The 12,431-nt window shown below is 49.4% G+C and overlaps 1 protein-coding gene across 1 annotated transcript; it reads left to right on the top strand.

The window, feature by feature from the left end:
- Window positions 1-8,146: 8,146 nt before the first annotated feature.
- On the top strand, window positions 8,147-8,559 carry LOC129052687 (small ribosomal subunit protein uS8-like; the record flags this gene model as incomplete). The annotated part of the gene is made up of 1 exon (XM_054543578.2): window positions 8,147-8,559. A coding segment is annotated over one exon (372 nt), but the record flags the coding sequence as incomplete, so codon positions are not given.
- Between the last annotated feature and the right edge of the window lie 3,872 nt (window positions 8,560-12,431).

Below are 12,431 nucleotides of genomic sequence, written 5' to 3'. Positions count from 1 at the left end.
TAGTAATGACAATAGCTACCTTCACTGAGCTGGGGTTTTTTTGTTGTTTAGCAAAGACAAGGTTTCACCATTTTGGCCAGGCTGGTCTTGAACTCCTGACCTCAGATGATCTCAGGCTCCCAAAGTGCTGGGATTACAGGCGTGAGCCACTGCGCTCAGCCTAAGAGCCCACATTTTCAGTCTCTGTGTATCCCTCTATGGCACTCAGCATTTTGCTTTACGAACAGTATGAGGGCTCCACAAATTTATTTATTTTTTTATTTTATTTTATTTTATTTTATGTTTTGAGACGGAGTTTCGCTCTTGTTGCCCAGGCTGGAGTGCAATGGCGCCATCTCAGCTCACCACAACCTCTGCCTCCCTGGTTCAAGCAATTCTCCTGCCTCAGCCTCCCAAGTAGCTGGGATTACAGGCATGCACCACTATGCCCGGCTAATTTTGTATGTTTAGTAGAGACGGGGTTTCTCTGTGTTGGTCAGGCTGGTCTCAAACTCCCAACATCAGGTGATCCACCCGTCTCGGCTCCAAAGTGCTGGGATTACAGGCATGAGCCACAGCGCCCAGCCCACAAATTTATTAAGTGAATTAAATAATGTGTCCCTTTCCTTTTTTTATGTTTTTTTTTTTTTTGGAGAGGGAGTTTCACTCTTGTTGCCCAGGCTGGAGTGCAATGGCACCATCTCGGCTCACAGCAACCTCCGCCTCCCAGGTTCAAGCGATTCTCCTGCCTCAGCCTCCCGAGTAGCTGGGATTACAGGCATGTGCCACCACGCTCGGCTAATTTTGTATTTTTAGTAGAGATGGGATTTCTCCATGTTGGTCAGGCTGGTCTTGAACTCTGGACCTCAAGTGATCTGCCCACCTTGGCCTTCCAAAGTGCTAGGATTACAGGCGTGAGCCACCGCGCCCGGCAATGTGTTGCTTTTCTACAGTCCTGAAGTTTCAAAGAAAACCTGCAGGTGGGAAGAGCATGGGATGTGAGGTCAGACCTGGATTTGAATCTCAGCTCCAACGCTTAATGATGGTGTGATCTTAACCTTAATCTCCTCATCTGTAATATGGGTTAACAGCTCTAAACACTGCATCTACCACCCCCACACACACCTCTGCTTGTTGGGAAGATTAAACTGAGTCAGGCCCATAAAACCTTCTTCCTTTGAAAGGCGTGGTAGGCAGAAAATTGTCCAGGTTCTGGTCCCTGGAAACTGTGATTAGATTGCATAGCAGAGGGAAATTAGGGCTGTAGGTGAAATTAAGGTTGCTGACCTTAAATAGGAAAATTTTCCTAGATTACGTGGGTGGGCCCAATGTAATCATAGGGTCCTTAAATATGGAAGAGGGAGGAAAAGAGAGGGAGAGGGAGCATGGCATCTGGCTTTGAAGCCGGGAGGAAGGAGATAGGAGACAAGGAAAGTGGATGGCCCCAGAAGCTGGAAATGGCCAGGAAGTGGATTCTCTCCAGAGCCTCCAGAAGGAATTAAGGCCCTGCTGACTTGACTCGGGCCTGGTGAGGTTCCGGATGGACTTCTCGCCTCCAGAACCATAAGAGGATACATTTGTGTTGTTTGATGCCACCAAGTTTATGGCGTTTTTTTTTTTTTTTTTTGGAGACGGAGTTTCACTCTTGTTTGTCACCCAGGCTGGAATGCAGTGGAGTGATATCGGCTCACTGCAACCTACGCCTTCCAGGCTTAAGCAATTCTCTTGCCTCAGCCTCCCAAGTAGCTGAGATTACAGGCGCATACCACCACGCCCAGCTAATTTTTGTATTTTTAGTGAAGACGGGGTTTCACCATGTTGGCCACGCTGGTCTCAAACTCCCGACCTCAGGTGATCCACCTGTTATGGCAGTTTTTATAGCCACTGCAGGTCAGTCAGTGTGGGTTCCCTCTGGCTCCTTTAACGCCTCCCTCCCTTGACTCTGTACCCCTTTATAATAAGCAGGTCACTTACGCCTATTTTATACATGAAGAAATGTTACCGGAAAGGGGTCCTGATCCAGACCCCAAGAGAGGATTCTTGGATCTCAGGCAAGAAATAATTCAGGGTGAGTCCATAGAGTAAAGTGAAAGCAAGTTTATCAGGAAAGTAAAGAAATATAAGAATGGCTACTCCATAGACAGAGCAGCCCGAAGGGTCACTGGTTGCCCATTTTTAAAGTTATTTCTTGATTATATGCTAAGCAAGGAGTAGATTATTCATACCTCCCCTTTTTAGATCATATAGGGTGACTTCCTGACATTGCCATGGCATTTATAAATTGTCATAGTGCTGATGGGAGTGTAGTAGTGAGGACGGCCAGAGGTCACTGTCATTGCTATCTTGGTTTTGGTGGGTTTGGGCCAGCTTTTTTTGTTTGTTTGTTTGTTTGAGATGGAGTTTCACTCTTGTTGCCCAGGCTGGAGTGCAATGGCTCCATCTCGGCTTACTGCAACCTCCGCCTCCCAGGTTCAAGTGATTCTCCTGCCTCAGCCTCCCGAGTAGCTGGGATTACAGGCATGTGCCACCGTGCCTGGCTAATTTTGTATTTTTAGTAGAGACAGGGTTTCTCCATGTTGGTCAGGCTGGTCTCCAACTCCCGACCTCAGGTGATTTGCCCGCCTTGGCCTCCCAAAGTGCTGGGATTACAGGCGTGAGCCACTGCGTCTGGCCTCGGGCCAGCTTCTTTACTGCAACCTGTTTTATCAGCAAAGTGTTTATGACCTGTGTCTTGTGCTGACCTCCTATCTTCTCATCCTATGACTTAGAATGTTTTAACCGTCTGGGAATGCAGCCCAGGAGGTCTCAGCCTCATTTTACCCAGCCCCTATTCAAGATGGAGTTGCTGTGGTTCCGATGCCTCTGACACAAACAGGCAGGGAGAGGTTACCCCAGATGTCTAAGGTTGCACACAGCATGGTGGAAATGCACTCGGAAGCCGGACCTCTGACTCCGACTCCCGGACGCTTTCTGACACCACACCGCCCCTCCTAAGGGTCATCAGTCCCTGTAAAAATATCTTAGGAGCCCTGCAATGTGTGGGGGTGGTTCTTTTCATCCAGGCTGGCCCGGAAGCTCTGCCTCCACGGAGACCTCTCTTGTCCCCCATCCCCCAGCTCTTTCCCTTTTGTGTCTTTCTGTCTCCCAGAAAGGGACTGTGGCCTTTGACAGTCTCTCTCCCCAGGACCTGGTGGAGAGCCAGCACCCAGGAAGTGCCCCGTGAAAAAGGGGTTCTCCTCCCCTGGAGCCTGGTCCCCTTCTCTCCCACTCCGGGTAAAGCCTGTCTTCAGAGCCCCTCAAATGGTGAGATTCAAAACTCTATCCCGAGCTCCAGGGAGCCTGCACAGGCTGCCTGGGTGGACAGGAGTGGGAGGGAAGCTGCGTCCCCAGTGACCAGCTGACAGGTCAAAGGGGAAACTGCACTTCCTGCTGGGCCTCCAGGGAGCCTCTTCTCTCTGAGAGGCCAGCTGGGTCCCTGTGTGGGAGCTCCAGGGGGGGACAGGGCAGGGAAAGAGGTGGGAGGAAAGAGGAGGAGAGGGAGGGAGGAAGTGGGACAGGGAGAGGAGAAGGAGGAAGGGAAAAGGGCAGAAGGAGTTGGAAGAACCTGGGAGAGACCAAAAAAAAAAAAACAATGAGAGACAGAAAGGAGAGAACCAAAGACAGAAGGTAACAGAAGATGAGCGGTCAGAGGCATAGAGCAGAGACAGGACAAAAGGAAACAAGAAGGGGAAAGTAAGTTACTACACAGAGAAAGATGGCAAGAGTGTGGGAGGAAGAGAGAGACACAGGGAGAGTCAGAGATAGACAGAAACCCAGGGAGGAGCAGAAATGCACAGAAGCCCAGAAAACACCTGAGGCCGGTGCAGTGCCTCTCCTGTAATCCCAGCACTTTGAGAGGCCGAGGCAGGAGGATCGCTTAAGGCCAGGAGTTCAAGACCAGCCTGGGCAACAGCGTGAGACACTGTCCCTGGGGAAAAAAAAAAAAAAAGAAGAAGAAATTGAAAAAATCACCTGAGCTTTCTTTTTTTGTTGTTTGTTTTGTTTTGTTGAGACGGAGTCTCGTTCTGTCACCCAGGCTGGAGCACAGTGGTACGATCACGGCTCACTGCAACCTCTGCCTCCCGGGTTTAAGCGATTCTCCTGCCCCAGCCTCCGGAGTAGCTGGGACTACAGGCTCGTGCCACCACGCCCGGCTAATTTTTTGTATTTTTAGTAGAGACAGGGTTTCACTATATTGGCCAGACTGCTCTTGAACTCCTGACCTTGCCATCTGCCCACCTCTGCCTCCCAAAGTGCTGGGATTACAGGTGTGAGCCCCCACACCTGGCCCCACACCTGAGCTTTCTTTAACTACCTTTCTTTCTCTCTTTTTTTCTTTTTCTTTCTCTCGCTTTCTTTCTCTTTTTGTCTCTTTCTCTCTGTTTTTCTTTCTTCTTTTTTTATGTTAGAGTCTTCTGAAATCTTTCTTTCTCTCTTTCTTTCTCTTTCTTCCTCTCTCTCCCTCTCCTTCCTTCCTTTCTTTTTCTTTCTCTCTTCTTCTTTCTTTCTTTTCTTTCTTTCTTTCTTTCTTTTTCTTTCTTTTCTTTCTTTCTTCTTTTCTTTGCCTTATGAATCAATTTCTCTCTCCCTCCCTCCCTCCTTTCTTCCTTTTTTTCTTTCTTTTTTAGATAGAGTCTTGCTCTGCCGCCCAGGCTGAAGTGCAGTGGTGTGATCATAGCTCACTGTAGCCTAGCCTCAACCTCCTGGGCTGAAGCAATTCTCTCACCTCAACTTCCTGAATAGCTGGGACCACAGGCATGCTCCACCACAGCCAGCTAATTGTTTTTTTTCTATTTTTTGTAGAGACAGGGTCTCGCCATGTTGCCCAGGCTGGTATCAAACTCCTGGGTTGAAGAGATCCTGCTGCTTTGGCCTCCCAATGCGCTGAGTTTACAGGAGTGAGCCACTGCACATGGTCAAAAAGAAAGTTTTTAAACAGTGCCTCAAATCTTATTGAGTCGCACAATTCACACGCAAGATGCTAAGGAACAACAAGGAAAGGATAAAACCAAATGCTAGGAGGAGAGAGTGCTGGAGCAGGGAGGAACCACATGGTGTTCAGGACAGCTATCCCTGAGAAGGGGTGTTACTGAATTACATCTGTAAACTTAAGTGTATTAATCAGGACTTTATCTTTTGCAAATGACGGAAACTTGACTCAGTTGGCTTAAAGAAACTGAAATTTAAGCTGGGCACGATGACTCACGCCTGTATCCCAGCACTTTGGGAGACCAAGGTGGGTGGATCACCTGAGGTCAGGAGTTCGAGACCAGCCTGGCCAACATGGAGAAACCTCGTCTCTACTAAAAATACAAAAATTAGCCAGGCATGGTGGTGAGAGCCTATAATCCCAGCTACTGGGGAGGCTGAGGCAGGAGAATCACTTGAACCCAGGACACGGAGGTTGCGGTGAGCCGAGATCGCGTCACTGCACTCCAGCCTGGGCAACAAGAGCGAAACTCCGTCTCAAAAAAAAAAAAAAACCCCATCTGTTATTTGTGATTTTCCTCAGTGCCCAGCCCAGCTCCTGCACATAGTAGGCCCTCAGCGATAGTTGGTTGGATTGAATTGTCAAACTGGATGACATATCCACTCTGTCATTCATTCCCTCATTCATTCATTCAACAAGCAATGACTGAGCTCCTGCCAGTCATCAGGCCCTGTGCCAGGCTCTGGGACACAATGTGGAATAAGGACAGGGCTTTGCCCCCCAGAAGCCACTGGAATAATAACTTGCAGCTGAATTGCACGATTGTTTATGGTTTGTGGTTCATGAAGCTCTTTCACATATCCTGTCCCATGATCTTGGTGTGTGGATGTTGTTGAAGAAATTTAGGAGGAAATTCTGAAGAAGTTCAGGATAAAGACTCTTGAGTGAGGCCATGCCATAAGTCAGCAGCTGGACTCCCTTCCCAGTGCCCACTCCCTAGGAACAGGCTGCCCACTGTGCATCGGGCCCGAATCGCAGGACACTGCATGGAGCTCCTTCCCTCGTCCGGCTCAGAGTTTGGAAGGTGTCCTGCAGTGGCCCTGGCCGAGCTGGGATGTCATCCTTGGAGGAGTTGCTTGGGGCCGTGGGCCTGGGAAGGGCCTGACGTGTATCCTCTGCCTCCACCACAGGCCTGATAAGAAAGTGACCACAATCCCTTTTGGGCTACTTTCTTGGTCAAAAGAGGAACATAGTCTTGGCTGAAAAGGGAAGATACGGAGAGAACTGCCACTGAGCAACTTGGTCACCATGGAGGATGGGACAGAGTGCTGTCACGTCAGGGTCCCACCACCGGGTGTCTCAGCTCATGAGCTTCCCTCTCTAATTGGGCTTTTCTATTTAGTCCCTTCCTTCCCCACCCCGCTCGCCCAACCTAACCATGTTTTGGTCAATCCCTTCCTTGTTAAAGTATCCTATTGAGGCCAGGCACCGTGGCTCATGGCTGTAATCCCAGCACTTTGGGAGGCTGAGGCGGGTGGATCACCTGAGGTCAGGAGTTCGAGACCAGCCATGACCAACATGGTGAAACCTTGTCTCTACTAAAAATACAAAATTAGCTGGGTGTGGTGGCACATGCCTGTAATCCCACCTACTTGGGAGACTGAGGCAGGAGAATTGCCTGACTCTGGGAGGTGGAGGTTGCAGTGAGCCAAGATCGCAGCATTGCACTTCAGCCTGGGCAACAAGAGCAAAACTCCATCTCAATAAATAAATAAATAAAAATAAATAAACAAATAAATAATAAAGTAATCTATCGCTCAAGGCCCATGTGCAGGCCCACCCCTGGGGAAGGCCCCTGCACAGCTCAGCCCTCACTGACCCGCCTTGCACAGCTCAGCCCTCACTGACCCGCCTGCCTCCTGGGACCATAGCTGGTACTGGCTTTGCATTTGGGGATCCTAACTTGGTTTGAAGCAGAAGCAGATCGGAGACAAAAATTTGAGTACACATGGTTGATTTGGATTGTGATCCCAGGCAACTTAGCTAAGGGAGTGGGAGAGTGAGGCAGAGAAGGGAAGCAGGAGCTATCTAGCAAGTGAACAGGACCTCCCAGTTATTTGCCCAAGCGTTGAGGAAGCACAGGCGAAGTTGAGAGCTGCTCCCAAAGGGCATTACGTCCTCAGCACTTGCAGCCTCCTGAGCTCAGGTCGAGCCCTTCAGCAAAGTGTCACAGGTGCTGGCAGATGTAAGTCCCACCGGGATTCACAATACTGGAGTCCTAACAGTGCCAGCTTCTATCGTAAGATTTTTTTTTGCACAGAGGGTTTCACTGTGAAACATACATGCTTGAAAACCTATGTCGTAAGGCAACAACCCCCATTTCGCAGATGTGCTGGTAGAATCCTAGAGGTGACAAGGGATTTGCCTCAGGCCTGCCAGGAAGTTAAGAAAAGAATCAAGAGTAGAAGCCAGAAACTAGGTCTGCAGTCTGGGTGTCCAGCACTTTTTTATTTTGTATTATTTATTTATCTATTTATTTTTTGAGACAGAGTTTTGCTCTTGTTGCCCAGGCTGGAGTGCAGTGGCACAATCTCGGCTCACTGCAACCTCCGCCTCCCAGGTTCAAGCGATTCTTCTGCCTCAGCCTCTCAAGTAGCTGGGATTACAGGCATGAGCCACCACGCCCGGCTAATTTTGTATTTTTAGAAGAGAAGGGGTTTCTCCATGTTGGTCAGGCTGGACTTGAACGCCCAGCCTCAGGTGATCCGCCCACCTCGGCCTCCCAAAGTGTTGGGATTACAGGCGTGAGCCACTGCGCCCGGCCTATTTTTATTTTATTTTTATTTTTTTCAGCCTTGCTGAGGTTCTGCAAAGTGCTTTTTGGAGGAAAAAAAAATTATTATTATTATTATTATTATTATTTTTTGAGACGGAATCTCACTCTGTCGCCCAGGCTGGAGCTCAGTGGCACTGCAAACTCCACCTCCTGGGTTCACGCCTTTCTCCTGCCTCAGCGTCCCGAGTAGCTGGGACTACAGGCACCTGCCACCACGCCCAGCTAATTTTTTGTATTTTTAGTAGAGACGCGGTTTCACTGTGTTAGCCAGGATGGTCTCCATCTCCTGACCTTGTGATCCGCCTGCCTCGGCCTCCCAAAGTGCTGGGATTACAGGCGTGAGCCACTGCGCCCGGCCTCTGGTTGATGCTCTCAAGAGCATCAACGATGCCAAAAAGAGAGGCAAACGCCAGGTGCTTATTAGGCCGTGCTCCAAAGTCATCGTCCGATTTCTCACTGTGATGATAAAGCATGATTACACTGGTGAATTTGAAATCATTGATGATCACAGAGCTGGGAAAATTGCTGTGACTCTCACAGGCAGGCTAAACAAGTGTAGAGTGATCAGCCCCAGATTTGATGTGCAACTCAAAGATCTAGAAAAATGGCAGAATAATCTGCTTCCATCCCGCCAGTTTGGTTTCACTGTACTGACAACCTCAGCTGGCATCATGGAGCATGAAGAAGCAAGACGAAACCACACAGGAGGGAAAATCCTGGGATTCTTTTTCTAGGGATGTAATACATATATTTACAAATAAAATGCCTCATGGAAAAAAAATTGTAGAGATAGGGTCTCATTATGTTTCTCAGGCTGGTCTCAAAATCCTGGTCTCAAGTAATCCGTCCACCTTGGCCTCCCAAAGCCCTGGCATTAGAGGCATGAGCCACCATGCCCAGCACTAAGCATTCCTCATAGACAACTTTAAGTCCTAGGAGGCAGGCACTATTATTTTCCTCACTTTACACATGAGGAACCTGAGGCTTCCAGCAGAAAAACATCTTTCAGACACTTGACAGTTAGTGGTTCTGTGTAAGTCCCAACAGGAGACTTTTGGATAGAATAATTCAAAGGTACATGGCTTCTGTTTTATCTCAAATTAAAAAATAATAATAACAGGCTGGGTGTGGTGGCTCATGCCTATAATTCCAGCACTTTGGGAGGCCGAGGTGGGTGGATCCCTTGAGGCCAGGAGCTTGAGACCTGCCTGGCCAACATGCTGAAACCTCGTCTCTGCTAAAAATACAAAAATTAGCCAGGTATGGTAGCTCGCTCCTGTAATACCAGCTACTCAGGAAGCTGAGGCAGGAGAATAGCTTGAACTCAGGAGGTGGAAGTTGCAGTGAACCAGGTTCTCACCACTGCACTACAGCCTGGGCAACAGAGCAAGACTATCTCCAAATAAATAAATAAAAATAATAACAACACGTGAGAAAGGTCTGTTCAGTCCAACCGCCCAGCAACAGCTGTTCTGTTCTCCTTTGTACTCATTCTAGTCTGTCTGGAGGATTCTGCCTGGTGGCTCCTGTCAGAGTCTTCCCTGATCTCAGCAGAGCCCATGTTTTCTAGAAGAACACAGACACCGGTCTCTGTAACCAAACGACTTTTCTTTGGCTTCTGGGAATGTCCACCCCTTCATGTTTCCTCAGCTGCTCCTGGGAGTCCCTAGAGAAATTCCTCCGGCCAGTGGCTTTGTGAGACTTTAGTGGAACAGCTATTCCTATGTTTGCTCAGTCACAGTGGCATCTCATCTCTCAGGAGTCAAACTCCAGCTCGAGAGGGCTGCTCACAAGAGTAACTCATTCATGGCTTTTTTTTTTTTTTTTTTTTTGAGACGGAGTATCGCTCTGTTGCCCAGGCTGGAGTGCAATGGCACTATCTCAGCTCACTGCCACCTCTGCCTCCCGGGTTCAAGCAATTCTCCTGCCCCAGACTCTCGAGTAGCTGGGATTATAGGCACCGGCCACCATGCCTGGCTAATTTTTTTTTTTTTTGAGGCGGAGTCTCATTCTGTCTCCCAGGCTGGAGTGCAGTGGCGCGATCTCAGCTCAGCCTCCTGAGTAGCTGGGACTACAGGCGCCCGCCACCACGCCCAGCTGATTTTTTGTATTTTTAGTAGAGATGGGGTTTCACCATCTTGGCCAGGCTGGTCTCAAACTCCTGACCTCAGGTGATCCACCTGCCTCAGCCTCCCAAAGTGCTGGGATTACAGGCGTGAGCCACCACACCTGGCCTGCTGGTCTCTGTTTAAAAAGTGAAAGAAAATAAAAGAAAGAAAGAAATTAGGCTGGGCACGGTGGCTCATGTGGCTGGGTGGGCTGCTCAGGCTGTCTGAGGTCCGGTTTGAGAGATCACAGACCCGAGGAGGTGACAGAGCCAGGGCACCAGAGGGGGCTCCCACGGAGCGGAGTCCTGGTCCTGCCTGCTGCCTTTTCTTGCCATTGCAGTTTGTGACATTCCAGAACACCCCCAGACATGTGGTTTTTGTATACAAGTCCTTGCGGTTAGCATTTAGCAATGCACTTTCATCTCAGAGTAAACACATTTTCAGTTTTATTTTTGCTCCCGCCTTATCTCCCTGACCCCCAGCTGAGGCCCTGAAAGGAGGGCAAAGGCTCTTCCCCAAACATTGGCCTTTTGTTAATGACTTTCATCCTGGTCACGTGGACTGAAGCGGCAGTCCTCAAGACATTTCTTTGGTCCTTTGAAAACCAGCAAGAGCCTGGGAAGGGAGGAGCACACACACCCAGCCCCAGTCCCTGGCTCCAATTTAACGGAGGAAGAGAGGAATGGATATGTGTGGGGTGCCCTTTCCCTTCTGTTCTTCCTTTTCTTTTTCGTTTTTTTGAGACAGAGTCTCGCTCTGTCGCCCAGGCTGAAGTGCAGTGCTATGATCTCGGCTCACTGCAACCTCCGCCTCCCGAGTTCAAGCTATTCTCCTGCCTCAGCCTCCTGAGTAGCTGGGACTACAGGCACCCGCCACCATGCCTGGCTAATTTTTTATTTTTTAGTAGAGACAGAGTTTCACCAGTTGGCCAGGCTGGTCTCAAACTCCTGACCTCATGATCCACTCACCTCGGCCTCCCAAAGTGTTGTGATTACAGGTGTGAGCCACCGCACCTGACCCTGTTCTTGCTCTTATGCCTCACTTCCACCTGTGAGGCAGTAGTTTATTCATTTCACAGATGAGGATACTCTGACACAGAGAGGGAAGCTAATTGGCCCAAACACAGCAGCTCGTGGAGGGGCTGGGTTGAAACCCCGGGCTGACTGTGGCTCTCTTGTCCTTTCCACTAGTCCACCCTGTGGATGGAAGCACGGACAATCCAGTGGCTTTAGGTTGGTGGAACTTGGGGAAAGAGATTGAGAACCCAGAGAAGAAGGGGTCATTATTTTCCTTCTCCCATCCAATCTTGCTCCAAAGGGACCAGTATGAAAATAATAATAGCTAACTTTACTGAGTGCTTACTTTGGTCCAGGCACTGTTTTGAGTGCTTTATTGGCATGAAGTTGTTAAAGCCTCACCACGATTCTATTGAGGTAGGTGCTATTATTATTCTCATTTTACAAGTGAGGAAATGAGGCACAGAGAAGGAAAGCAACCTGCCCAAGGTCACACAGCTCCTGAGTAGCAGAGTCAGGATTTGAGAGTAGGTAGTCCCCAAGGACCACTCTCTAAAAGAAATTTTTTTTTTTTTTGGTGAGATGGAGTCTTGCTCTTTCACCCAGGCTGGAGCTCAGTGGCGCGATCTCGGCTCACTGCGACCTCCGCCTCCCGGGTTCACGCCATTCTCCTGCCTCAGCCTCCTGAGTGGCTGGGACTACAGGCGCCCGCCACCACGCCCAGCTAATTTTTTGTATTTTTAGTAGAGACTGGGTTTCACCGTGTTAGCCAGGATGGGCTTGATCTCCTGACCTTGTGATCCGCCCGCCTCGGCCTCCCAAAGTGCTGGGATTACAGGCGTGAGCCACCACGCCCGGCCTAAAAAAAAAAATTATTATTGGCTGGGCGTGGTGGCTCACGCCTGTAATCCCAGCACTTTGGGAGGCCGAGGCGGCTGGATTACCTGAGGTCAGGAGTTCAACACCAGCCTGACCAATATGGTGAAACGTTGCCTCTACTAAAATTACAAAAATTAGCTAGGTGTGGTGGCGTGCACCTGTAGTCCCAGCTACTCGGAGGCTGAGGCAGGAGAATCGCTTGAACCCAGGAGGTGGAGGTTGCAGTGAGCCGAGATCACACTGCTGCACTCCAGCCTGAGTGACAGAGAGAGACTCTGTCTCAAAATTAAAAAAAAAATTATTATTATTATTATTATTATTATTGAGATGGAGTCTTTCTCCATCGCCCAGGCTGGAGGGCAGTGGTATGATCTCTGTTCACTGCAACCTCTGCCTTCCAGGTTCAAGCAATTCTCATGCCTCAGCCTCCCGAGTAGCTGGCACTGTAGACACACACCACCATGCCCAGCTAATTTTTTTTTTTCGATGGAGTCTCACTCTGTCGCCCAGGCTGGAGTGCAGTGGCACGATCTCGGCTCACTGCAACCTCTGCCTCCCGGGTTCACACCATTCTCCTGCCTCAGCCTCCTGAGTAGCTGGGACTGCAGGTGCCCGCCACCATGCCTGGCTAATTTTTTTGTATT

The sequence above is a fragment of the Pongo abelii genome, chromosome 23, assembly GCF_028885655.2.
Source record: "Pongo abelii isolate AG06213 chromosome 23, NHGRI_mPonAbe1-v2.0_pri, whole genome shotgun sequence".
Classification (NCBI taxonomy): Eukaryota; Metazoa; Chordata; class Mammalia; order Primates; family Hominidae; genus Pongo; species Pongo abelii.
This window is presented reverse-complemented; position numbering and strand designations above follow the sequence as displayed.